This window comes from Balearica regulorum, chromosome 3, assembly GCF_011004875.1.
Source record: "Balearica regulorum gibbericeps isolate bBalReg1 chromosome 3, bBalReg1.pri, whole genome shotgun sequence".
Taxonomy (NCBI): domain Eukaryota; kingdom Metazoa; phylum Chordata; class Aves; order Gruiformes; family Gruidae; genus Balearica; species Balearica regulorum.
The window spans coordinates 113,410,646-113,437,265 of record NC_046186.1 but is presented as its reverse complement, the minus strand read 5'-3'; the positions used below and the strand labels follow the sequence as shown (position 1 = coordinate 113,437,265).

General features: G+C 48.5%; 2 protein-coding genes across 7 annotated transcripts in view; one reads left to right on the top strand and one right to left on the bottom strand.

Annotated features, from left to right (window-relative positions):
• The window catches only part of MAP4K3 (mitogen-activated protein kinase kinase kinase kinase 3), a 90,495-nt gene extending 88,403 nt beyond the window's left edge, over window positions 1-2,092 (bottom strand). For 2 of the 6 annotated variants that reach the window (XM_075749572.1, XM_075749573.1), the window contains exon 1: window positions 1,820-2,077. In XM_075749572.1, the coding sequence (XP_075605687.1) occupies window positions 1,820-1,933 (114 nt within the window). In that variant the 5' untranslated portion in view covers window positions 1,934-2,077. Of the gene's footprint in view, window positions 1-1,819 lie in introns of all 6 variants that reach the window. The other 4 variants (XR_012834764.1, XM_075749569.1, XM_075749570.1 and 1 more) reach the window with 4 other exon arrangements.
• Window positions 2,093-9,258: 7,166 nt separating this feature from the next.
• TMEM178A (transmembrane protein 178A) lies at window positions 9,259-12,016 on the top strand. Its single transcript, XM_010308587.2, is given in 3 exon segments — window positions 9,259-9,364; window positions 11,780-11,801; window positions 11,803-12,016. Coding segments are annotated over 3 exon segments (342 nt in total).
• Window positions 12,017-26,620: the final 14,604 nt, after the last annotated feature.

Below are 26,620 nucleotides of genomic sequence, written 5' to 3'. Positions count from 1 at the left end.
GGAGAACTTCTGTGCCTCAAACAAAAGAAGTCACAAGCAGTGCCAAATACTAGCCACTCACAGAGCACCAAACTGAAGGCTACCGCAATGTAAGTACGATAATTGAGAAAACCTTGACAAATCCAGTGAAACTTAACAGGTTTCAGATACATAGTGGTATTGCAAATGTAAATATTCACTCTATGGTTGGAGGTAATGTCCTTAAAATTAAACCGTAAACACAGATGACTTAGCTAACTCACATCCATCAGAATCACGTACAGAGCACTGAAAAAAATCTGATAAGATACCACAGAGTCAATATGCCTGTTAAAAACTGCAGCAGAAAGAGCTGAGCACATCAAACAACAGTTTGCAGAAAAATAAAAAAACCACCCAGAGCATGAGGCAAGTAGACATGGATAACTAAAACATCAGCACAGCACACAAACACTCACAGAAAGCTGGCAAGGTGGAGAAAACAACACAAAACCTCCTTTCTATTAAACAAAAAAAGCGGGTAGTTAGCACACTAAGAAGGCAGTAACAAGAGGATTTAGGTCCTGAAACTTTCATAACATTTCATAACATTTAAGTGAGTCAAGATTAAACCAAAATTGCCCCAAACAAGACTTCATTCTAGGTGCATGCACTTTGAGTCAAAAGCTGCATCAGTGCCAGTTTTGTGCACCTCAAATTGTGGAATGGCTCTAAATGTTTCCCTACAGCCCTGGCTGCCAGTAACACACACGCCTACCCCGTGATGCTAGAAACAGACTAGAAGACGCTTGGAAAGCACATGGTTCAAGCGATGCTTCTAAGAGGCTGCACGCGACAAACTTCCAATTCTCACCTCTGCTCCACCATCAAACAGGAACAGGTAACAACCAGCGTCATCCTACCTGAGGGACAGGCTGCCGCATCCCATCAGGCAAGAGTTCAACTGGGTACACAAATAACAATATACACTGCAGAGCAGACAAAAACGTCGGAGTCCGCTGTAAAGCCCCAAAAGCCAAACTTGCGTGTGGCTGCTGTTGCTTTAGCTTTTCTTAAGTTAAGATAGAACGATGAAAAACTCTGATCCTAACGACACCTTTCCTGACTCCCCAGTTTGCCCGACGACCTGTCACCCTCACGTCTTACAGAGACACAAACACAAAACACTGCTATTTCCACCCAAGACAGAGACGGGAGCAGTAGCCAGCATGAACAGCCCTGCTCAACCTCAGACACACGATTTCAAGCGTCATTTGGTCTGGAAACGAGAGAGCAAGCCTGCACTTCCCGCACCCTCACAGCCCTCAGCTCGGTCTGGAGAGGAGCCGACCCCCAGGATCCGCTCCTGAAACAGACGCCCGAGCCGGCACCCAGCTGCGGCAAGAACCGACCCTCGGGACGGCTCCGCAGCCGCAGGAAGCCAGGAGAGCGCCGCAGCCCAGCACTGGCAGCAAGGCCCGGCCGCCCCCAAGTGCCAAGGCGGCCCCCGAGGGTCGCCCCTTCGCAAGGCCGGCAGGGAGAGGCGCGGGGGACAGAGTCCCTCTGGAGCGGAGCTGAGGGGGGCCAGGCCGGGCGCCCACCCGCCCCCACCAGGACTAGGGCCGGTGCGACGGGGCAGACCACAGCGGGGAACGGGGACGACCTCGCCGCCCGCAACAGCAGGAGCCCTCTCAGGCCCAGGCCGGGGGGGGGGGGGGGGGCGTCGCTAGACAACGCAAGCCCCCCATAGATTTTGGAGGGGGGAACCGACGCCGTTGCTTGGCAACGGAACCCACCACCGCGGGAGGGGAGGAGAGACCACGCACACACACCTCCCCCCGGACCGCGGTGCTGCGTCTACCTTGTAGACGTCGCCGTAGGTGCCGCTGCCGATGCGCTGGATGAGCTCGAAGTCCTCCTGGGGGTTGCGCCGGGACAGGTCGCATACCCGCCCGCCACCTCCGCCGCCGCTCATGGTGCCGGGGGAGGCTGCGCTCGGCCGCAGCCTCCCGAACCAGGGGAGGGGAAGGGAACCCGACACCACAGCGCTCACCACCTCCCCCCGGCCCGCTCCGGCAACATGGCGCCGCACCTCCACACTGCGCAGGCGTAAGGTGCGCCGCCTCACCCCGCTCCCCCGCGGCGACCCTGCGCGTGCGCGGGCCGGCATCAGGCGGGGCGGTCTTTCGTGCGCATGCGCCCCCCGCCCCGCCCCGCGCCACGCGAGGTTTGGTGGGTCGGGGCTGGCGGGGCCGGGGTGGTTTCCGCACTCCTCGGTTCGCTGCTCCGCCCCGGCCCTCCGGAGCTCCCATTCGCCCCTCGGCCCCGGTGGGCGTGCGAGGAGCACGGCGCGCTCAGCATCTCTCTCCGCCTCCACCGTGCGGGGCGATGCTGGGCACCGGGCAGTGCCTGAGCCTGTGCGCGCGGAGGCTGCTGCGGCCGGCGCTCGGCACCGACCGCTGGTACGAGACGGACCCGCGGCGGCACCGGCAGCGCTTGCGAGGGCGCCCGGCGGCCCCCCCCTACCGCTTCGCGGACCTGCTGCTGCCCGATCATCGGCTCCCGCCTCGACAGCCTCGTCCGCAGGGCTGAGCGGTGCTGCCGGCTCGGGGAGCCCCCGGGTTCGGCCCCCGTGCGTGCAGCCGGGAACCCAAAAATCCAGCCCCGTGAACGGTCACCAGGATTCCCCCGGCCCCCCGCCAAAAGACAGCACCCGAGCGTGCAGCCGGCACCGTCACAGGGCCAGCCCCTTGGCACGGGAACCGCGATGCATCCTCAGAGCCAGCCACTCTGTGCGTACAGCTGGGGGCATGTGGTGGGTTGACCCTGGCTGAGGGCCAGGTGCCCACCAGAGCCGCTCTATCACTCCCCTCCTTCACTAGACAGGGGAGAAAAGGTACAATGAAAAAAAAAAAACTTACGGGTCGAGATAAGGACAGGGAGAGATCATTCTCTAATTATCATCACGAGCAAAACAGACCGAACTTAGAGAGGGAATTCATCTTATTTATTACTAAGCAAAACAGAGTAGAGGAATAAGAAAGAAAACCAAATCTTAAAAACACCTCCCCCCACCCCTCCCATCTTCCCGGGCTCAACTTCACTCCCGGCTTCAAACCTCCACCCCCCTCAGCGGCACAGGGGGATGGGGAATGGGGGTTACGGTCAGTTCCTCACGCGGTGTTTCTGCCGCTTCTTCATCGTCAGGGGGAGGACTCCTCTCATCGTTCCCCTGCTCCAGCGTGGGGTCCCTCTCACGGGAGACAGTCCTTCACGGCCTTCTCCAATGTGAGTCTCTCCCACGGGGTGCAGACCTTCAGGAGCTAACTGCTCCAACGTGGGTCCCCCACGGGGTCACAAGTCCTGTCAGCAAACCTGCTCTGGCGTGGGCTCCTCTCTCCACGGATCCACAGGTCCTGCCAGGAGCTTGCTCCAGCACAAGCTTCCCACGGGGTCACAGCCTCCTTCAGGTGCCTCCACCTGCTCCGGCGTGGGGTCCTCCATGGGCTGCAGGTGGAATCGCCACACCCCCTCATCCTCCCTCCATGGGCTGCAGGGGGACAGCCTGCTTCACCATGGTCTTCACCACAGGCTGCAGGGGAATCTTGCTCCGGCGCCTGGAGCACCTCCTCCCCCTCCTTCTTCACTGACCTTGGTGTCTGCAGACGTTCTTACATCTTCTCACTCCTCTCTCTGGCTGCAAAAGCGCTCTCTAACTGTTTTTTCTCTTTCTTAAATATGTTATCACAGAGGCGCTGATTGGCTTGGCCTTGGCCAGCGGCGGGTCCGTCTTGGAGCCGGCTGGCATTGGCTCTGTCAGACACAGGGGAAGCTTCTAGCAGCTTCTCACAGAAGCCACCCCTGTAGCCCCCCCCGCTACCAAAACCTTGCCACGCAAAACCAACACAGGGCATCTGCAGCACCTGGATCCCAAGGACCCCCCTGTGCGCCGGGGACCCCCTCCCCTGGTGCCCAGCCCCTGGTCCCCAGCTCGGTGCGTGGGAACCCGGCGTCCCCTCCCCCAGTGCACAAAACTGGGAATCCAGTGGGATCCGAGCGTTGCCCAGCTGCCTGCAGCCTCCGGTGCCAGCTCCGGCGGGAGCTCCTGCAGCCCTTGCCGTCCTTCCCCAGCAGGGCATGGGAACCACTCGTTATGGATGTCCCCGCGTCTGCACCGTGTTGTGCCCCTGCTAGTCTCCTGCTGGTGCAGCATCTGTGCACACCCATCCAACGCACCCTGGCTGGGCAAGGGCTTCTCATCTGCCAGACCGCTTCCCCTTATTTTGTGATTTTTTTTGGAGTCTTATGCGTGCCCCCATGGGATAAAGTATGCACCCCCTCTCCTCTTACACCAGCGCTGCCAGTCCCACTTCCGCTGGTATCTTGCGCACGGGTTTCCAGTGTGGAGGAGGCATGTGGGTGCTTGCCTCCATCCCCAGCCATGCCCCCCGCCCTCTGTGCGGGGAACAAGCGCCAGACGGCTGTGAGAACCCTTATCCCCAGATGTGCAACCCCAGGAGCATGTTGTGTGTGGGTCCCTGGGCACCTCTTGGGCCCTGTGCTGGTGAACCAGGCACGGCTTTTCTCACCACGCTCCTGCTGGCAATGACTGATGGGTGAAATAAAACGAGAGGAGGACTTTGGACACAAACATGCACTGTCTGCTTGCCGCCCCTGCCTGCCTTGCCAAGGATGTTGGCATGGGGGACCCTCCTCTCTGCTGAGAAGATGCGTGGGGACAGGGAGCTGGGCATGGCCCCATTTCAATGTGCGATTATCAGAGCAGAGAAGGAGCTGAGGGGGTTGAGCTCTGGCAGGTGTAGCAGTGATGTCTGTGAAATTGCATAGTGTCTGATGGTGCATTTGTACCTCCAGCTGCCCTGGGATGTGCATCCTTGGCTTCACTTTTATGACTTTTGATCTCACAAGTAAAACGGTCTCAAACCTGCCAGAATCGGATTCAGGCCACTGTGATTTTTCCTGGTGCATGACCAAGGTTTTTGGGGTGCGCTGTGCTGCTTTCTGCTGCAGAAGAGCTGGGACAGGCGGCAGGTGTAGATTAGCTGGACGGGGCTGCCACAGACGCTCCCGAGAGCTGATCCAAGGCGACTGGGCTCTGTGACAAGTTCAGCAGTAGCAGCAGCTCTGAACGAGTTACGGAAGGAAATGCCAGGGAGTTTGAGCTCTGTCCAGAAAGGCTAACGAACATCCTGCTGGGGAGCACCGATAACGTCGTCACCCGCCTGCTCTTGCCTCTCAGTCTTTATTTTTATCTCATTAGAGGGGAAACGGGTTATAGTTGTTCCCATGTTTTGTCCTTGCCCCAAGTTCTGCTTGGGTAGAAATGGTTATGAATGAAGCAAGCATGGTTATTTTTCCCCTTAAATCCTGCTTTCTATCCACAGCAACTGCCTGCACTTCCTCTGTTCTTGTAACAACAGCCACGGGTTTCTCTGGGAGTGTCTGTGTCCCTTCTTGGTAAGAGAGACAGATGGAGCTGACAGATGTGTCCTCTGCTGTGTTCAGAAACAGGTCAGAACAAATGGTATTGGGCATCATTTGCTTCCCCAAGCTTTGGGGTGACTTCTCCCGCTTTCTGTTTTTCCTCCTATTTCATAGACGTGGCTACAGTAGGACAGTTGTGCCATTTGCTGCAGGGAGGCAGGCTAGGCTCCTCCAGCACTGCTCAGAAAGGTCAAAGGAATTCAATAAAACCTTATTTGGGTGTTAAACATTTCTGTGACAGTTCAGCCAATGCTCTTGTTGTAAGAGTTCTTCTGGTGATGATGGGCGATTCACTGTGACATTTGACTGCTGTTCCTCCAGGGATCACGAGCCCCAGCTGTAGTCAGTGGCACCCCACAGCCACAGAAAATACCTTGCTGAGGCTGGATGCCTTGTTATTTCCAGCTGCACTCACAACCCATCCATCCTGCTGCTGCTGCTGCTTAGACCCAAAATGCAGCTTCACGCTCTACAGCCCTAAATCCTGGCCACTGCTTGAAGCGGGAGCGCTTGCTCCTCGGCCAATATGCGATGGCACGCTCCAGCGGGCTCCAGCCCAGCTGGGTGATGCCAATGCAATGTGTCATCCTTGGAGACCTCTTCCCACCCCTCTGGCATCTTTCCATGCCAGACAAAAGGCAAGGCGCTGCATCTGCAGGTGCTGCGGTCAGAAGGTGTGGCCTGGGGCCAGCCTGTCCCTTCTGCTTATGGGACTGAAGCTGCTGCGAGAGGGAGGGTGTTCTTACAGGGGCCACAGACCACCTGCTTGAGCCTGGTGGGATCAGACATGGAGGTAGGCAAGTGTTTTCTGTGATGCCAAAGCCTGCCTTGGTCAGGGGAAGAGCTGCGGTTTGTGTCAGTTCTGGGGCAGGTTGTTTTGTGGTTGTAAGCTGTGTCCCAAAGAAAGCGTATGAAGGAAAGTTTAAATTTAGAGGGCCCAGCTAGCTTCGCATGTAGGAGGCCCATGTACACAGGTCCCACACTGGTATACTCCTGTTGCAGTCACTCCTGATGTCCAGGGAGTACAGCTAAGCCTCAAACTTTTAGGGATGACTCTAAGAGTAAAAAAGCAGCAGTGCAGCCTGGACGTTTTTTCCCTTCTCCTCAAACATGGAGCTTTTACATTGTGCTTCACAGAAAAAAAGAAAATAAATCTTTCCAGCATGATGTCAACAGCCTGAAAACTTGGCTTCTTCCATGCTCTGTTCCTCTTTAAGGCCTCCCCAGAGCAGCTGTCTGTCCCCTGGACCCTCCTCACCTTAGCCAGCATCTCTTGGATACCACTTCCTTTTGGCATCCCATGTCAACTCCAGTCTGTTCTGGGATGCCTTTTGCTGGTTGCTCCCCATTCAGCCGAGCAAGCCCAGCTCCACTCTCCCAAGCACTCAGCACCCTGGCTCAAGGAGGGGTACCCTTGCAGGATGAGACCCTTTGCACTGTGTGCCTAGTTTATCTGTAAGTGGCTGCATGGCTCAAGACTGCCTTTTAAAACAGCCACCTCCGTGGTGTCATGCTGAAGAACAAGGTGCCAGTGACAGGTCATGCTGGCATTTGCTCCGCAAAGAACACGGAAGGCAAAAATGCCATTTTTTAGGGAAATGATGCCCCAGGGCAGTGGTAGCTCCATGGGTGATGTAGGGCACATTTCCATGGCATATGCCAGATGGTGGCCCTTTGAGGATACCGATCAGTGGTGCAGCATGTGGCAACTGGACTCTAGCCAGACCCCTGCACCGCTTTCTCCTTTTTTTTTTTTTTTTTGTTTTTTCCCCTCCCCTCTTGTGAAAAATAAAGCCTGCATGAGGTCAAGTCCATCTCTCACTCCTTCCCTCTCCTCTGCAAGTTCCGTGGCTCAGCCAGCACTGCCACCAGCCAGCGCGAGCTGCTTGGGAGAAGTTAGCAATAGCTAGTTTCCAGCAGGTAGGGTTCCTGCCCATGATTTTGCGTTAGTCAGAGCATTGTTTCTCCTACTGCAGTGCAGGCTTTTTCTGGGAAGGTTTTGTCTTTGCTAAGAGAGGCGCAAGTATAGCATGAGAGTTAAAACACTGTCTTTGCTCAGCAGCCCAGTAGTAAGCATTTCCCCATGTTTTTACGTCTCTGTGTGGAAATACTCATGTGTCTTTCAGAGAGAAGCAGTATCCTTTTGGGAGGAGCAAGGAGCAGGGGAAGAAGTCAGGCTCCCATTTAATAGGTAATATTTTACGAGTGCTGCTGGCCATCAGTGGTCCCTGGAGGATCCAGGACACAGATGCTGGTACTGGGAGAAGCTGAGCAGAGCTGATTACTCAGAGGAGAAAGGAAGTGAAGGAGCCAAGCAGATGGTAAAACAATGGGGAAGAGGATGGCAGATGACAAGGACAAACTGTGGGAAAGGGAGATAATTCCCAGCACTGGGAGGGGAGATTGGTGCTGATTTTGGTTACCTGGTATGAGAATGCCTCATCTTCCTCTCCAGCAGGCATCGCTCAGAGATGCATTGCTACCAAGTACCACTTTTCCCAGCTGGTACGCTTGCGCAATGTCCCCTTCAACCTGATGAACACGATCCACCAGCAGATTGGCATCTGCTCCATAAGGGTTCAGCACAGCCCACTCCTCCCTGGTGAGGCCCATGGCTTGTGTTCTCCCTGTCATGTTGTAGTGGTTTAGCCCCAACCGGCAGCTAAGCGCCACGGTGGGACGGGGAGCAGAATCAGAAGAAAAACGTAAAACTCGTGGGTTGGGATAAGGACAGCTTACTACGACAGCAAGGGAAGAGAAAATTAACAGCAGTATTTATAACAGAATATACAAAGCGGGTGAGAAAGCAATTTGCTCACCCGACCGGATGCCCAGTCCGTCCCCAAGCAGCAAGCCCTCCTCCCCAGCCAGCCACCCTTGTATACTGGGTATGATGTCATATGGTATGGAATATCCCTTTGGCTAGTTTGAGTCAGCTGTGCTGGCTGTGTCCCTTCCCAGCTTCATGTGAAAATTAACTCTGTCCTAGCCAAAACCACGAAAACACACGTGAAAAACGCAGCAATAAGCCACTAGTTTGCAGAGGAGGGGGCTGAAGAGGCAGGATCCCACCAGGGCCCAGCCTTCAGCAATTTTCACCCTCATTTTTACTTGCAGGCCGTTACAGTCAGTCCAGGAAAGTGTGACCACCACGCTTTTTTCAGCTTGTTGAATGTAACCTGCTCTTAGCCACTTTTCACAGGCAGATCACCTCTCCCCTCACCTCTCAGGGGTGTGCAGACACCAGCTTGAAAATCTGCATTCTAGTGTCACTGGAAAAGGTCCAGCAGGAGACATGTCAGAAGCTGACAACAGAAGACATGTGCTAAACAATTGTGGCAGAACCTGTCTGCATGGAAACTCCCTGGGATTTAGAAACTAGAGCATTTCTGTCCTTCCAAGTTACTTTAAATTTAAACTCTAGAAGGAAATAGAGATCAAAGAATGTGTCACGGTGTGTCTGCATAAAACCATGCTGCACCCACATCCTGATGGCTGAAGCCGTATGATTATATGGTTCATATGATAGTGGGAAGTTTATAGCACAACTACAAAACCGCTAGTCTGTAGCAGCCTTGCTACAGGATCACTTTCTACTTACAGGTAATCACTTGTCAGTCTGGGATTACTCCTACTGTGTGTCTGCCTGGCACGGGCCAGCTGCACTCATGGCTATTTCTGGGTGTCCCTCCACTTCCTCCTGCAGTGGAAGGCTTGTCTGTGGTAACACCCGCTCTTAATTTCTTGGGTTTGGTGGAAACAGACTTGAGAAGGATCACGGGCAGATTCCTGGGCATGGCTGCAGGTGTTCTTCTCTGCAGATGTGTCATAACAGCAGTCAGCTTCTTTCAGGAGGAGAGCCTCACCCAGTATGTTGCAGGTCTGCTGCTCCTGATGACAGGTAACATGTCATTCTAGCATGCTAATTACAGAGGAAGGCTTCACCAGGTTTCCCTTGGGTAGGTAGCGTACGCTGCCCGTGAGTGGAGCATGCCTTTCCTTCTGATCTCCAGTTACTGTGCCTTGCATGAAGCAAGCTGCTTAGTCATACAAGTGGAATAACCAAGAATTACAAACAAAAGACCTGTGAAAAATGCTCTAGGCCTCATGCAGCAGCAGGAAACTACCGTGGGGCTATAACAACCACTCACTCCTCTTTACATATGAAGCAATCTCTCTCCTCTCCAGAACAGAACGGTCCCTTGCTCCAGTTTGCAGTCCTTGATGGTGGACTAAATATTTCTTTTAACAGTGAAGTAGGAAAGAGGAATACTTCAAAAAAAAAAAAAACTTAGTCATAAAGTAGAGGTTGTTTAGAGGGGGAGCAATCATAGAATCATAGAATGGTTTGGGTTGGAGGAGACCTTAAAGATCATCTAGTTCCAACCCCCCCTGCCATAGCAGGGACACCCTCCACTAAATCATGTTGCTCAAAGCCCCATCCAACCTGACCTTGAACGCTTCCAGTGATGGGGCATCCACAACTTCTCTGGGCAACATGTTCCAGTGCCTCACCACTCTCATAGTAAAGAATTTCTTCCTAATTTCTAATCTAAATCGACCCTCCTTCAGCTTAAAGCCATTACCCCTTGTCCTATCACTGCACTCCCTGATAAACAGTCCCTCCAGCTTTCTTCTAGGCCCCTTTAGGTACTGGAAGGCCACATTTAGGTCTCCCCAGAGCCTTCTCTTCTCCACACTGAACAACTCCAGTCCTCTCAGCCTGTCCTCATAGGAGAGGTGTTCCAGCCCTCTGATCAGCTTCATTGCGCTTTTCTGGACTTGCTCCAACAGCTCCATGTCTCTCTTGTACTAGGGACCCCAGAGCTGGATGCAGTACTCCAGGTGGGGTCTCACCAGAGCAGAGTAGAGGGGCAGGATCACCTCCCTCTACCTGCTGGTCACGCCTCTTTTGATGCAGCCCAGAATATGGTTGGCTTTCTGGGCTGCACGCGCACATTGCTGCGTCATGTTGAGCTTCTCCTCCACCAACACCCCCAAGTCCTTCTCCTCAGGGCTGCTTTCAATCCATTCTCCGCCCAGCCTGTAGTTGTGCTTGGGATTGCCCCAACCCAGGACCTTGCATTTGGCCTTGTTGAACTTCATGCGGTTGACATGGGCCCACCTCTCCAGCCTGTCGAGATCGCTCTGGATAGCATCCCTTCCCTCCAGCATGTCAACTGTACCACACAGCTTGGTGTCGTCAGCAAACTTGCTGAGGGTGCACTCGATCCCACTGTCCATATCACCGACAAGGATGTTGGACAGTGCTGGTCCCAGTACCAACTCCTGAGGAACACCACTCGTCACTGGTCTCCACTTGGACATCGAGTCATTGATCACAACTCTTTGAGTGCAACCTTTCTGTCAATTCCTTATCCACTGAGTGGTCCATCCATCAAATCCATGTCTCTCCAATTCAGAGACAAGGATGTTGTGTGGGACAGTGTCAAATGCTTGCACAAGTCTAGGTAGATGACATCAATAAAGGTAAAAATCTGTGAACACAAAGCCAGGATGAGTTCAAACCGTCCAAACTCATGAGGCTAAGCACAACACCTTCTCTTGGGCGAGAGGAAATATTTTGATTTGAGCAGCTGCAACGCACAGCACAGCTGTATTTTTGTAGTACATTTGGAAAGCACAGGCCTGAGGAAAGGCTCATTGTGCATGGCTAATTTAGCTCTTAATGAAAAACATGGCCTAATGAAAAACACTTAAGGAAAAGTGACCCAACAGAAAACCTAGGCTGGGAGAAGGGTGACAGCAAAGAGCTGGAGAGTGATTTAGCCTGAGCAGTTCCTCTACAGAGGTATGTAGGGGACCACCTGTGGATGTAGATTACCTGCTCAATAACTTCCAGATCAGATTACACACAGCACATGCAAAACAATTTCCCCGGCTGCTCTGAGGCGTGCAGCAGGCTCTGCTCCTGCAGAGGGGATTCGGCATCACAGTGCCACTTTGCATGATGTTATTGCGTCCCATGGGTCAGATCTGATCACGGAGGCTTTGGGTACCTTGCTCTGTTCAAAGGGCGGCGTTCTGATGTCACAGAGGAGACTCTCTTATTCTTCAAAGTCACAACCAAGAAGTTTGCTGGATGCAGTTCACAACCACAGAGCCAGGGCTTAGCCTTGCGTAACTGGGTAATACATGACAACTTTATGAATGTCAGTAATTATCACCTGTGTGCTACCCTTTGTTATACCGACAAAGCTGGGTACAAGTTATTTGATTAGTAAGGCCTAACATTTATTTTGTTATTCATGCTATGCTACATTTCAAAATAACAACATGATTATTTCATTTACAGGAATATTTTGCACTATATTCCTGCAATGCAGCCAGCTTATCATATGACCTAAACCACCTCCGCGCATTCATCTATACTCTTCCTGATGCTGTAGAACATGGATACGACTGGTCTGTATTTCGTGCTTGGTGCAGTCTGGGATTTACAGTAGCAGCTGGGTGCCTTTGCACAGCTTACCCGTTTGTTAGCAGGGGCAACATTATGCAGCTGAAGTCCACCAGAGACTCATCTATATGACTCCCCACCTGCCACCAACACCCTTCAGTGATGGCTGAAGCATTTTGCAGGACTTACTCAAAGAAATAGAAGTGAAGGGAAAACCAAACTCAGGATTCCAAGCACAAAAGTCTGATTCTTCAAAATCTGGCTGTTGTCTTTTACTGGTTCAGCAAGCTGTTCTCCCATGCTGCCCAGCAGAGAGATTTGAAAAGGAGACAGCTCTCAGAGGACAGAAATGGCTCAAGATCAGATGCTTCAGTTCAGCATGGCAAGTCCATGCAGAGGAATATTTTTGCACCGGAAGGTAAAAGGGTGAGGAAAGTTGCTGTAAGAATTTATGGCTATTTCTATTTTTCAAGGATCTGTACAGAAAGAAATTAAGGAAAAGTCACTGTTGCCAAATGAATCCTAGTCAGAATTATACCCCCTTCCCCAGGGCATCATCTGTGATGTTTTAATTCAGCACCTTCCACATTTGACCCTAAAGGAAGGCTTTGGTGCCCCTCTCCTCCCAGAATGCCCCCAAAGACCTTTTTCTTTTAAATCAGCGTGTACTTGTGTTTCTTTGTGTCTTCTCTGTACATGAAGTTCCCATGTAATTTGTAAATAATCAAGATTTCCATTCGGAGTGCCCAAGCTGCACTGTGAGAAAGATTAAATTACTCCTGTCCATTCTGTCCATTCCTGGATGGCCCTTTTGTTATGAGGCATGTGTCAAGCTACAGTATCTGTAGTAAAATACCCACCTCTGTCAAAAGTATTTGTGTCAACTGCAATTTCACAGCTTGGAAATGGTGTCTCCTGCAAGATGGAGAAAGTTCCTAAACCAGGAGTGTCGTAGCCTGGACAGTGCTTGCACCAAGCATCCCCAATGAGGCAGTGCAGCATGCTGGAGTTAGAGCCTCAGAGAACCTCTCCTGCTTGGGCCAAGAAGCCACCCATGGCATCAGAGGGATGGGGAGATACTAGAAGAGGAGCGGCTTTGCATTTTCCAGTACTTAATGACAGAAACATGAGCGTTAACAGATGAGAGTGCCATGGTCGGTTTGATCTGTCAGACAGCACTCAAACTGACAGAGACAGTTTCCACAATTAAAAGACTTCAGTGCTATGTCAATGCATCTGTCACAACTCATCCAAAGCTAGAATCCTCTGCCATCACCTAAAAGCCAGTGTTGCCCTTGATGCATGGCACCCATACATTCCTTGCCAGAGCAGTGTTTCACACCTGCTGGGCACAAGGAAAGAGTTGACCAGGCCTCTGGAAGGTTCCCCAGGCTGCCTTGGAGAGGGCACAGGCTGACACTACTGACAGAGCAGAGCAACCAGAGAAGTCAATTCTGCAATAAGGGTGGATGGTACAAGATGACCACAAAAGGGAATGGTGGGGGGAAAGGGTCACATACAGAGTATTGTGAGCATAGGGCTGGGAAGAGAAGGGAGATGTGAGAGAAAGGTTGGTTGAAGGGCAAAGTAATGGGAGAGGAAGGAAGGGGAGGTGAGAGATAAGGGTGGTGGAACAGAGAAGTATTGCCTTAATGCAATGTGTTGGGTTTGCGTGGCAAGGTTTTGGTAGCTGGGGGGCTACAGGGGTGGCTTCTGTGAGAAGCTGCTAGAAGCTTCCCCTGTGTCTGACAGAGCCAATGCCAGCCGGCTCCAAGACGGACCCGCCGCTGGCCAAGGCCAAGCCAATCAGCACCTCTGTGATAACATATTTAAGAAAGAGAAAAACAGTTAGAGAGAGCTTTTGCAGCCAGAGAGAGGAGTGAGAAGATGTAAGAACATCTGCAGACACCAAGGTCAGTGCAGAAGGAGGGGGAGGAGGTGCTCCAGGCGCCGGAGCAAGATTCCCCTGCAGCCCGTGGTGAAGACCATGGTGAAGCAGGCTGTCCCCCTGCAGCCCATGGAGGGAGGATGAGGGGGTGTGGCGATTCCACCTGCAGCCCATGGAGGACCCCACGCCGGAGCAGGTGGAGGCACCTGAAGGAGGCTGTGACCCCGTGGGAAGCCCGCGCTGGAGCAAGCTCCTGGCAGGACCTGTGGATCCGTGGAGAGAGGAGCCCACGCCAGAGCAGGTTTGCTGACAGGACTTGTGACCCCGTGGGGGACCCACGCTGGAGCAGTTTGCTCCTGAAGGTCTGCACCCCGTGGGAGAGACTCACGTTGGAGAAGGTCGTGAAGGACTGTCTCCCATGAGAGGGACCCCACGCTGGAGCAGGGGAACGATGAGAGGAGTCCTCCCCCTGAGGATGAAGAAGCGGCAGAAACACCATGTGATGACCTGACCGTGACCCCCATTCCCCGTCCCCCTGTGCCGCTGAGGGGGGTGGAGGTTTGAAGCCGGGAGTGAAGTTGAGCCCGGGAAGATGGGAGGGGTGGGGGGAGGTGTTTTAAGATAACCATCAATTAAACGATAGCAGAAAAAGTCAGTGCCAAATTAGGCTAAGAAACACAATCATATAAACTAGACTAAAACCCAACAGATCAATTAATGGATCTGCGAACAATCAAGATGCCAGGAAGAAATGGCAGGAGAAACCAGCATCAGCACTAAGCACAGCTTTGGGGCCAACCTTCCCTCCATTTCTGTGCTTGGCTTCACCACTGAGCACAGAACAGTGTTTCTCAGCAAACACTTAGGTCTTGTTGGAGTCAGCTCATACCTGTTTATGTGACTGGCTTGTCATACACAGAGCAAGGCAGAAATACTTTCTCCAGATGGTTTATACATCTAATATAACACCAAGAAGGTTTAACTTGGTTCCACCTTGGGTGAAGAGCACAAATAGCCATGGGTGACACTAAACTGGGATGGCAGGGCGGGCGGGGGGGGGAGCTACCATAATGAATGGCAGAAAATCTGCCCAGAGGCCCTCAGTCAACTTGAGAAGTAGCACCTCGTAGTGTTCAAGGAGGAGATGCGCAGACCTCTGCGCCTGGGGTGGCACAGCCCTGTGCATTCAGCCAGGCTGTGAGATTCTCAGCTGGGTGGCAGCCCTGCTGAGAAGGGCTTGGGGTTACAGCAGACAACAGGATGACCATTAGCCAGAAGCATGTTCCCATCGCAGGTCAGACAAACAGGCTACACTAGGAGCTACATGGCTAGCGGAGCCAGAAGAGTGATTTTTAACCCCTCACAGGGGTTCATGTCCAGTGTTACATCCTCCAGTTCAGGAGGGATGTGGGAAAACAGGAGAGGGGCCAGCAGAGGCTGCAAAAATGGTTAGGGGCCTGGAGCATGGTGCCTGCGAGGGGAGGGAGCTGGGCTCGGGTAGTCTGGTGGAAAGGAGCCAGAGAGGGCATCTACCAGGAGCCTGTGACTGCTTGAAAGGCAGTTATGGACATGAGAGAGCCAAACTCCTGCAGCATCAGACACTGCAGGGAGGGACAACAGCCACAGACTGCAGCTTGGGAGGCTCACACATAAAGAAAGCTTCTCCCCCAGGAGGGTGGTGTCCCCTGCGACTCATACCCAGAGAGGCAGTGATCTCCATCCTCGGAGGTTTAAGACTTGGCTAGACAAAGCCCCAGCTGATGTCATCGAGCATTGGCAATAGGCCTGGTCCAGCGGGGAAGCTGGAGGCCACCAGAGGCCCCTTCCCACAGGAATGACAACTGTATTGAAAAGATACCTCAGCGTTGTATAATGTTGGGGGGGGGGGGTCCACAAACAGTTCTCAACAACAGTAAGTTTTAGTCTCTTGAAATGCAATTAGCCTTAAGAGTAAAGTTTCTTCCAGCATCAAGGAAAAAAAAAAAACACAAAAGAAAGCAAGAAAACCCCAAACCAAACCCCAGACACATTACTAATCATATCTCTATACTAATCACACCAGAGGAACACAATGCACGAGTCCATCCCAGCTTGCCAAGTTGCAAATGCTTGTCCAAAATAGCACCAGAAAGAAATCTGCAGTAATTGTCTATAAAAATACTTCCCTGTCAGCTCAGCAGCCATGGAAAAGCCTCGAATTAGACTATTCCCCTCCCCCAAATACCTTTTGCATAGACTAAAAGAACTGCTAAGACCTCTCTCTTTTCAGGAGAATTTTTCCATGCGCTACTTTGCAGGTAAAGTCACTTCTAATTATTCATCCACTTGACAAGTTTTTTCATCTTTCACATTGTGCCCTTGGAGTAACATTACCAAGTGAGGAAAAGCATTATTTTTGATAGAAATAAGTCTCTTCACCCTAAAAAGCTAAAGCATACCCATTAGACACATGCAAACGCTGCAAAGAATCGACACAGAAAATAGTTTATTTTCCACTCCAAGCGATCTCAATAGCAACATTTCAAACTCATCAGAAACAAGCTTTAAAGTAATACAGCAAGGCACATGGCAAAGCATACATCCAGCCCCCAAAAAGAGCTGGAGACTTCTTCAGACAAGATGTGCTTCCTAAAAACATTGCTGAAGGTGAAAATCCATGTACGTTTAATATTACCACATTTGGGTTTGCGGTTTTGTAAATGAAGTCCTTCTGTCCCAGAGAAACTCCTCCCAATACTGAGAGGCTTTGCCTAAATAAGGATTTGAGGACTTTTGTCTCATTACAATATTTTACAGTAAAAACATCTGAAACACTAGTAGGCATCTTCCACCTCTGCTGAAAAACCAAAGAGGAAAGCAACACCTTAGAACATCCAAAGAAAGTGAGGTGAGCTAACAAATGGCACAGGGTTTGTATCAGCAGGGTCCCACCAGATCACTGCCGTGCTGCTTTTCAAGTGTATCAGGATTCCAGTTCGCTTAGGCGCAGTGCTAGAAAGCTACCAATTCCCAGCAGAAGAGATCTTCCTGTATTCGTGTATGAAAGCATCTGTCTTTCCAAGACTGACTCCATAGATGCCATCTGGCACCAGAGACACAAAATGTGTCTGCCTGCTGCTGAGAAAGGATTCTTCAACACCGTTCACCAAGGAGGAAGATTTCCCATCAACATTTAGGGCTTTTGCAGCGTCGGTTTCACTTGCGCTATCAGAAATGGCATTAGGAGTCATTTTCAGCACACTGAGTAATGCCATCCATGCGCTTATGGAGATCCCGGCTACAGCAGCAATACAACAGTGCCTCCAACACGAAGTACTCTGGCAATTGCAGGAAAAATAAAGGTTAGGTGTTCAGCCTGCCTGGTATTTATTCATTTATTCAGAACTCAACACTGCTGACACTTCAGGTACCAGTTGCATTTGATAAAACGTCTAAGCACATTAAGGGTCACAGCTCAACTCAATAAGCTACGTCTCCAAATGGAATTTAAGTTCCCTATCTTTGTAACTCTTCCTAAATGGGAGAACTGGGCCCTACCCTGACCCCCAAACATTTTTGACCTCAGGAGGTCTTTCCATGGGGTTAGCAGGGAAGATGGACTCAATTTTTCTCTTCTTGGTATTCTTCCAAAGATCGAGGGCAGTGTCACCTTCAAACCTCATTTTTGGGTTGCATGAGCCTCCCACCAGTCTACAAAGGAACAGCTTCCCAGGGCAGCTCCTCTGGTTGGTAAAGGCAATTCTGAAGCTGACCTTTCCCTGTGAAAACTCTAAAAGTTCTGTCCTTTCTGTGTTCCACTGATCCTTAATGGCTTTCAAACTCAGGAAATGGAGGAAAATTAACCATTGTTTGCAATCCATTTTTCTTAATACATGAGGAAACATTACACTTGGCCTTGAAAGACAGGGAAAAAAAGACTATCCTGGCTCTGTTCACAGCAAGTGGATTGAACAGTCTTACTGGTGGTAATGGTCCCTTCCTCACCTCCACTTTGAACTGTCCGTTAGAAGCAGCCCACAATTAGCTTGGCTCAATTCTGCCACAAAATGACAGAGTGAGAGATGAAGGGAGGCATCTAAAAGCAGACCAGGTCGCTAGCTGGCTATGCCAGTATACACTAATGGAAAGGAAAATGCATACCACCATTTTCTGGTCTGAGATCCTTCTGGTCTGATTCTTCCAAATTATTGCTTTATTTGCCTGGCTATGCTTTAAGTTTGTCTCGGTCATCCTCTCCTCTTTCTCCTTTCTGTCACCATCATGCCTTATAAAGAATATTTGTGAGTATGGCTCACACGACAAGCTCATTCCTTGTCAGCTTGCACTGCTGTCAGTACTTCCACAGCTTGCAAGACAAGCCACAACAGCCTTTAAGGGACAAGTAAAAGACTCAGACTTTCACAGCCTGCACAGGGTCAGACTGTAGAGCAGGAGAGTGTTTGGAATAAAGCAAACCTGAAGCTGACTGAACACTTAGGATCACAAACCATCATGACATTTACACCAAACTCCAAGCATGTCAAAGGCCACATGTACCGCTCCATTTCCTGGAGAATATCTGGAAGAAGCTGTATGTCTTTTGCGATCTTGAACTTCTTCCCAAATGGAATATCCAAAATTACACCGTCAAAGCTGTCTGAAGGCAATGGAAATGTTGCAGAATAAAGGCAGGTCTTTACATCTGACTGTCGGAAAAATGAACAGCAGCTATGCCCCCATTCACCTCACAAAACTATCTGCCAGATCTTTCATGGGTTATGCGCCCAGATTAACAGCTCCTTCTGTACTTATCCTCACAAACAGCACTATGAAGCCACCAAGCAAACGCACAATGGGAAGAGACAAATGCATGCAGCTTGCAGATTTCCTGTTACTGGTGAAATGTTTGTTACTGGTGGTATGAGAGTAAGACTCTGCTAATTGGCGACTGGATGGTTCCAAACTAATTGCTGCTTCTCAACACACAGTACATCCTTACACACAAAATGCAAAAGAAGAACTGAACTTGCAAAGAGACTTTACTTAGTGCAGATGTTCAGATGCATACGTATGAATGACAAGGAAGCACATGTTAAATTTCTCTCCATCCCCCTTCCCCCCGCCCCCCCCCCCCCCAAGAATCCGGTTACAGCCACGATCACTTGGATTTTGTCAGAGCTAGTGCCTTTGAAGTATCTCTCCAGAGTTTCTGCACCCTGGGAACAGAGGGTTCTCCCTACCGTGATGCAGCACTGCACCCCTGTGGTGATGAGGGCCGACCACGGACCAGGCTGTGCTGGCCAGAGCAGAGCCAGCATGTGAAAGGATGAGACTATGGGTTCTCCATCTCTCAGGATGCTCAAAACCCGACTGGACAAAGCCCTGAGCAACCTGACCCAGCGTTGGGGTTAGCCCCGCTCTGAGCAGATGACAGGACTAAAGACCTCCAGTAGTCCCTTCCCACCTAAACCCTGCTGTGATGCTTTGCCTTTCTAGAACCGGCTGGAGATGATTCTTGGACCATTACTTGCAGCACAACGATTTTACCTACAAATGGAAGGACAAGTTACCTACAGTCCTTCTCAAAACATGCAGAAATAACAGCTTCTGACCAGTGACAAAGACACCAATTACTTGTTCAGTATTAGAAAAGCCTGACATCAAAGTACCTTACATTATTATCCTAGGGCCGAGGCCAATCACAGCTTTTTAAATAAGAAATAAGGTTATATATATTCTTATCAACAAGAAACAATATTTCTTACCATTCTGGTAAGAAATAAATATTGCAAGGTAAAAAAATATGCATACTTCATCACCCATGCGCAGAAAAAAACCACCCAGCTTTTGTCTGTCATGAATGTCATATAGGACTAGCTTAGACTCAAGCTTTGAGGCCCAGGATAAGGTTATACAATCATTACCTTCTCCCCAGACTACAGAGCTGACGTCATTGTTCCTGTGAGCAATGGGACCAGTCACTGGTCCAGACAAAGAGAACCAGTCGCCATCCGCAGCCCACAGCTCCTGAAGGTCGTCTAAGGAGACCTGTAGGTTCAAATTTCACCTCTTCTGAGCCCAAATACCGAGGGATTGATGCCAGGCAGAGGAGCTCCAATGGGATCTACCGGCTGCACTGGGTCCATTGACCCAACTGGGAGGGAATGTTCAAAACTGCTGCATGGGACCCAGGCATTCTGAAGCATGCAGGAAGGGTTGCGTTATGCAAGTAACGGACCCTCCAACAGCCGCTTCCACCCCACCGCCAACAATTAGCCCTCACAGCGCTGGTCGCTTTCCAGACCTCACAGCACCGACTGCTACAACGCACCAAACCTTCACAGGGTGATGCCCCTCCATGCTCAACTCTAGGACACAAGCTTTGAGGAGAGCACGAGCTTGAACCTGGACGTGGCATCCTCGCTCCTGGAGGGTGAGATGTACATGTTCACCTCCCTGCGTTGCACATCCCTGTACCCTGGTAGCCATGGAGCGGTCTTTAACAGCTCCCAGTGCTGGCAGGCCAAGTAAGCAAATCTACACAGCTCCATAGCAACAGATGTGAAATTAAAGCAGCTCCCATCTGTAAAATATGCAGGAGGGCTCAGCATATAGACAATTATTATCCAGAAACACTTTTATTTAAAAAAACAAAAAAGAGCAGTAGCTATTTTGTCTAGGCCCAAAATTAAAGGCAAAGAAAAGGAAGAAAAGCAAAAGTAAATGAGACAAAGTAATAGGGTCGAAAACTGCCACAACCATATTTGTTAGGCTCTGTGTCAGAAAAGACGTCAGAAACTTTATTGTCCCAAGTAAAATTATGAAGTCCATATATAAGAAAGAGAGATGAGTGAGAGTAAAATTGTACAGGAAATAAATGTTGCGTACCTTTAGATTTGATGTCAGGATGGTTACATTATCTACTATCAGGTGTGGGACTGAAGTGAATCATTCACAACATGTGCTTATATCTGGGAAAGATGACATTTTTCTCCCTTTTTATTGCCAAGATGATGTTTTTAAAAGCAGATTGAAAGCTTTCCAGAAGCACAAGTAATTGGCCACTGTGTATCTGCTCTTTGCCAAATATTGAGCTGCTTAAAAATCTAATGCTCAAGTTAAAGCCATCCTCATCAGGTGTAAGTTACTCAAGGAACCTGGGCTTATCAATAAACATGGACACATCAAGAGATTGCTTATTTTTAATCCAAATACTTTAAGGAGGCACAAAAGAAACAAATATATGTACAACTTATGGTCATAGGCAAGATGCTCAACCATTTGTTGTCAACTTACTTCACTCAGTCCATCTTCAGAACATTTTTTTGTTCTACAACCAATTATTTAAACTACAGGTGTAGCTCATTTCCTAATTTCAGTATTCTTATGCACGTGACACCAGCTACATACTTAACTGTCTGAATATTCCCAGCAATGGAAGCACGAATCTTCCCATCTTCACTGCACAAGTTTATGACATTGCAGGGTGGGAATGTGGTGTACTCTGATTAAATCGTTTATTTGTAACTGAGCTAAATGTTCTTTGACATACTCTTCTTCTTAATTATCCCTCCGTCAGAAAAAGTGCAGTCTTGGAATGTGCGTTATAAAGTATTGCTAAATAAGTCACAGCAGAAAGAAAGATCCATTACACAGAGCTCACCAGTCTTCTCATCATTCTCACCTTTGCATGATCCTGCTTTTAAAATGAAGCACAGGAATTTATTTTAGGGATCAGTCAAGTCAGATTGCTACCTCCAAATTCAGGGGTTTTGTTGTTTGTTTGGGTTTTTTTAAACAACCAAAAATGTGACTTTGGCTTAGAAGAGATAGTACATGAGCAGCATTTTAAAAAGTATTGCAACATAAGACAGTATCAACTAGTAGTTAAAAGGAAAATGAATGCATGCCATAGGATCAATCAAATTAGCACATTCTATAACTTGTTTGCATTCTGTACCATTGTTCCTGAACAACGGGGAGAACAGTTCTATTATTTTTCCCACTACTTGCAGAAATTTGGTTCAGAGAATGAACAAAAGCCATACAAATACAAGATACAATGTTGTTGGATAAATGCATCAGTAAGACACGTCTTTCTAATATTTTATCAGCCTTCCCCAGATAAAACAAAGTCCTATCATTGCATCGTTCTGCAATCAGAAAGGTGAAGTATATTTCCAGAATTACCTCTAAGATAATGCTCTCACAGAAATTATACACCAACTCATCTGATTTTCAAGCGAAGCACATACACACATACATATATTGGTCAGACACTATTATTCCCACAGTGTCATGTTGAAAAGAGGGAGTGAGCTGACGAAACTTCTGTAAAATTCATACAGACAGATATCCATAATATAAGCTAAATCAGAGCTTTTGTGTTTTGTTTTTAAAACAACCAAAGCAACTCTGCCTTTAGAATACAGACACATATGGAAGTAGACTAGCAATACAGATAAATTTATGTGTTAATTTTACACTAATGCATTAACTAGCCACCACTCTTTGCTTGCATGGCGTGCCCCTAGAATAAGTTTCTGGACATGTAGTATCCTGCAATCTAATCTTCACACACCAGACAATACAAAAAATCAGCAGGAAGAGCGTTACATTTTAACACCTAGACTTTTTTAACAGCTAGACATAATTTGCAGCTAACAGCTGCATTTCCTTTCTGATCTGTTTGGCTTATTTAACTCTAATTTTAATATTCTCAAATGCCCAGGGTCATTTGCCTTGCCTTCTTTGTAAAAAAAAACAAACTATCAGCAGCTCCAACACTGATTAAAAAAAACCACCTGCACCTACTCAGTACTCACAACCAATTTAAGGCCAATAGAGTCTGCTCCACCTGTCTCTCCCAAAAATCCTAATAGTCCAAAATCCTTCAAAGTTTAACGTGGTCAGACTGGGACATCCTACTCCAAGGCTCATTCGCTCATGACTTGACAAATTTACCAGGAAGAAGTAGGAAAGATTGCATGGCAACATATGCTGAGTACATTACTTACTATGGCTCAAAGTTAAGTGACATTTTTAATTGAATAGTGATTGGTAAAGTTGGGGTTTTTTATATAGTTTTATTTCTATGAACTCATGTTAAGTGAAATGGCAGTACACAGACATGAAAGACAGGGCAGGAAAGGCACACATTTTGCCTTGTAAAATGTTAACTACAGATCTGGGTCATGCACTATTTAAAGGAAAAAAGTCCAGACGACAGAGAATCACAGTCACTGGGGTTGGAAGGGACCTCTTGGAACCATCTAGTTCACCCCCTGGCTCAAGCAAGTTTAGCTGGAGCAGGCTGCCCAGGACTGTGTCCAGTTAAGTTTTGAGTACCTCCATGGATGGAGACGCCACAACTTCTCTGGGCAACCTGTGCATCTGACCACTATCACAGTTAAAAAAAAAGTGTTTTCTTGTGTTCATACGGAATTTCATGTTCTTTAATCTCTGCAAAAGGAGCGGGCACCAGGCACACACAAGTCATAGCCCAAGACGCCTTGCTTAACTACACCCCCATGGATATAGGGAGTAACTAATATTAAACAATAAGCATAAACTTGTTGGTAAATCTTGTGCCAGCCACCACAGTCACACAAGAGACACAAATTAACTGTAGTATGGCATAAAGAGTGGTAACATATCATCAAGGCAACTAAGATTAAAATGTAACTGAGCTGTCATAAGCCTAAGATGCACCTAAAGCCTCCCTCAAGATTATATTAGCATCCACAATTAACTAAACCTCATGAAAGCTGACGCAAACTGGCATTACATACCTGTCCTGGTTTCGGCAGGGATAGAGTTAATTTTCTCCCCAGCAGCTGGTTAGCGCTGTGTTTTGGGTTTAGGATGAGAACAATGTTGATAACACACTGATATTTTAGTTGTTGCCAAGCAGTCAAGGACTTTTCAGCTTCTCATACTGCCCTGCCAAGGAGAAGGCAAGGGGCGCCCAAGAAGCTGGGAGGGGACACAGCCAGGACAGCTGACCCAAACTGGCCCAAGGGATATTCCATATCATATGACATCATGTTCCATATATAACTGGGAGGTGGGCTGGGAGGCGGGGCAGCTTGGGGTCTTGCAGAGCATTGACTTCAGATGATGAGAAATTGTGCTGTTCATCACTGGTTTTGTATATTGTCCTTATTATCCTTATTGTTGTTGTTGTTGTTGTTATTATTATTATCATCTTCCTTTTTTGTCCTATTAAATTGTCCTTATCTTAACCCACAAGTTTGGGGCAGGGTTTTGGTTTTTTTGGTTTTCTCTCTTCCATTTTCAGTTCTCTCCCCCATCCCACTGGGAGTGGGGGGATTGAGCGAACGGCTCTGTGGTTGTTTTAGCTGCCTGCCGGGTTAAACCACAACAAGATAATACCGTAATCCCATTATGATTTGAGGGAAATTTTGTGTTTGGTTAGCTTGTATTAATTAACTAAAGTTTTGTTAAATGTGGTTAAGTGATATTATTTATGTGGGGAGACATAAAACAGGGAAATTTTTGCAGTGGTGTAACTTAGTTTAACTGCCTTCCAAACTCTGATGTATAAAACAATTAGCAACAAGCATAGTATAACAACAGCCAGCAAAATTACGATGGGGTGCCACAACAGGTTCAGTGTCCCAGTTGCTGTTGGAAACTATCCAAACAGGACTTCCCACCATCGGTGTTCTCCATCTCTTTTCACTCTTTTTAACACTCAATGTATTTCTTCAACATCATGATGAACTGTGATACTGGGTGGTTTTGTCCAGTTTCTCGTTCTTGTTGTAGAAGGTTGATAAAATCAGAATGATAGAAGATTTGTTTGATTATGGTTAGGTTCATCCCGATAGGTGTAGGTTGTAACTCGGGGTATAGCATGTAATCAAAAGACAGATCAGCATGCAAACATTATGTGAATCCTTATTGATAGAGACGATTCGCATAGTATTCGCATGCAGACACGTCCTTTTCCAACGGGTATGCCTATGGTTTCAGGAACTTCATTTGTGTGGATTGCAAGGGGCAAATGTTTTGTTCCATGTCCAAACAGATGTCTTGAGCTTCGAGAGTAATACTTTCGCAAATGAAACCTTGTTGTTCTCGCACAATGCGTGCACTTACATCAATTCTTTGCCACTTTTCCTCCTTTTGATGGGGCCCATGCTCTGTGCTTTAAGGGACAGAATATAGTTCCATTTTGATTCAGTCCTAACACAATGGTTGGGTATGTATTGTATACTGAAGCATTGCATATGGTGAGAACAAAGGTGTCAGTCTTATCACTTTCTGCGTGATAAGTGAAGCTGATTGCCACCACACCACGATTGAAACTCCTTTTCAAATTCTGAGGCATTGTCCCAAATTAATTTACGAATCTCAGTGGGTATGGTTCCTCTTTCTCCTTCTCTAATAATAGCTGCTATTATAGATTGTATCCACGATTGTGCTTGGATACAACGCAAGGCAAGAGGTGTTACCTTGGGTTGCTCCAAGGGCTTTTACAAGTAGTTGATGATCATTTTCTTCATTTCATTCCCAATAAGGTAAAATGTCTGATAGGAGCCATTGACTTGCTCCTAAGGCTGAGAAAAGATAATTTTAGTGAGTGTTCCAATTTGGTTAGGTTGTCAGTAGTAGCAGTTAGTTTGTTCACTAGGGCTTCAGTGTCTATGCTATTTAGTACTCCTAATCCTGTACTCAATAACCCAGTGGCGTCCTGTCGCATACGTTGGAACCGTTTTAAAGATCGTTCATGTAACCACGCTAGCCAGCTAGTATGAGCAACTCCCAAAAAAGGCAGAACAGCCTGATTTGATTGCTGACACATCAATGTGCTGTGTTAGCTCCACTCTTTTTAGACACCAACTAGGACTAAAGAGAACTCATCATTATCCTGTGGTTTTGATTATGTAGCGGCCTGTGTTATAGATGTGAGGAGACAGTTTAATAGGAGGTTAAGTTGATAAAAATGGTTGTTGAATTTTGATTTTGAACTGAAGAGCCATGCTGGAATGGAATTCGGGGTTGGCCCAAAAACGTGTTACGAGTGCTGAGTGGAATATGGTAAAGGTATACCAACATTCATGTCCATCAGGACAAGCGCGTGTATGGTCAAAATCATGTTTGAGCTTGTTTCAAGCATGTTCTACAGTAATGTGTAAAGCTGTTGCACATTCAGTGCATTTTTTTCAATTTGACATCTGTCCTGGTTTCAGCTGAGATAGAGTTAATTTTTTTCATAGTAGCTAGTATGGGGCTGTGCTTTGGATTTGTGTTGGAAACAGTGTTGGTAAGAGAGAGATGTTTTTTGTTCTATAGACCTGTTTTTGTTGTTGTTGAGCAGCGCTTACACAGAGCCAAGGCCTCTTCAGCTTCTCACACCACCCCACCAGCGGGATGGCTGGGGGTGCACAAGGAGTTGGTAGGGGACACAGCTGGGACAGCTGACCCCAATTGACCAAAGGGATATTCCATACCATATGACATCATGCTCAGTTTATAAGGGAATGGAGGAAGAGGATGATGGGGGGGGGCAGCAGTGTTTGGAGTGATGGCGTTTGTCTTCCCAAGTAACTGTTACGTGTGACAGATCCCTGCTTTCCTGGGGATGGCTGAACACCTGCCTGCCCCCAGGAAGTGGGGAATTAATTCCTTGCTTTGCTTTGCTTGTGTGTGCGGCTTTTGCTTTACCTATTAAACTGTCTTTATCTCAACCCACGAGTTTTCTCACTTCCACTCTTCCGATTCTCTCCCCCATCCCGATGCAGGGGAGCGCGTGGTGCTCAGCTGCTGGCTGGATTAAAACCATGACAGTCCTTTTTGGCACCCAACATGGGGCTTGAAGAGTTCAAGATAACGACAGATTT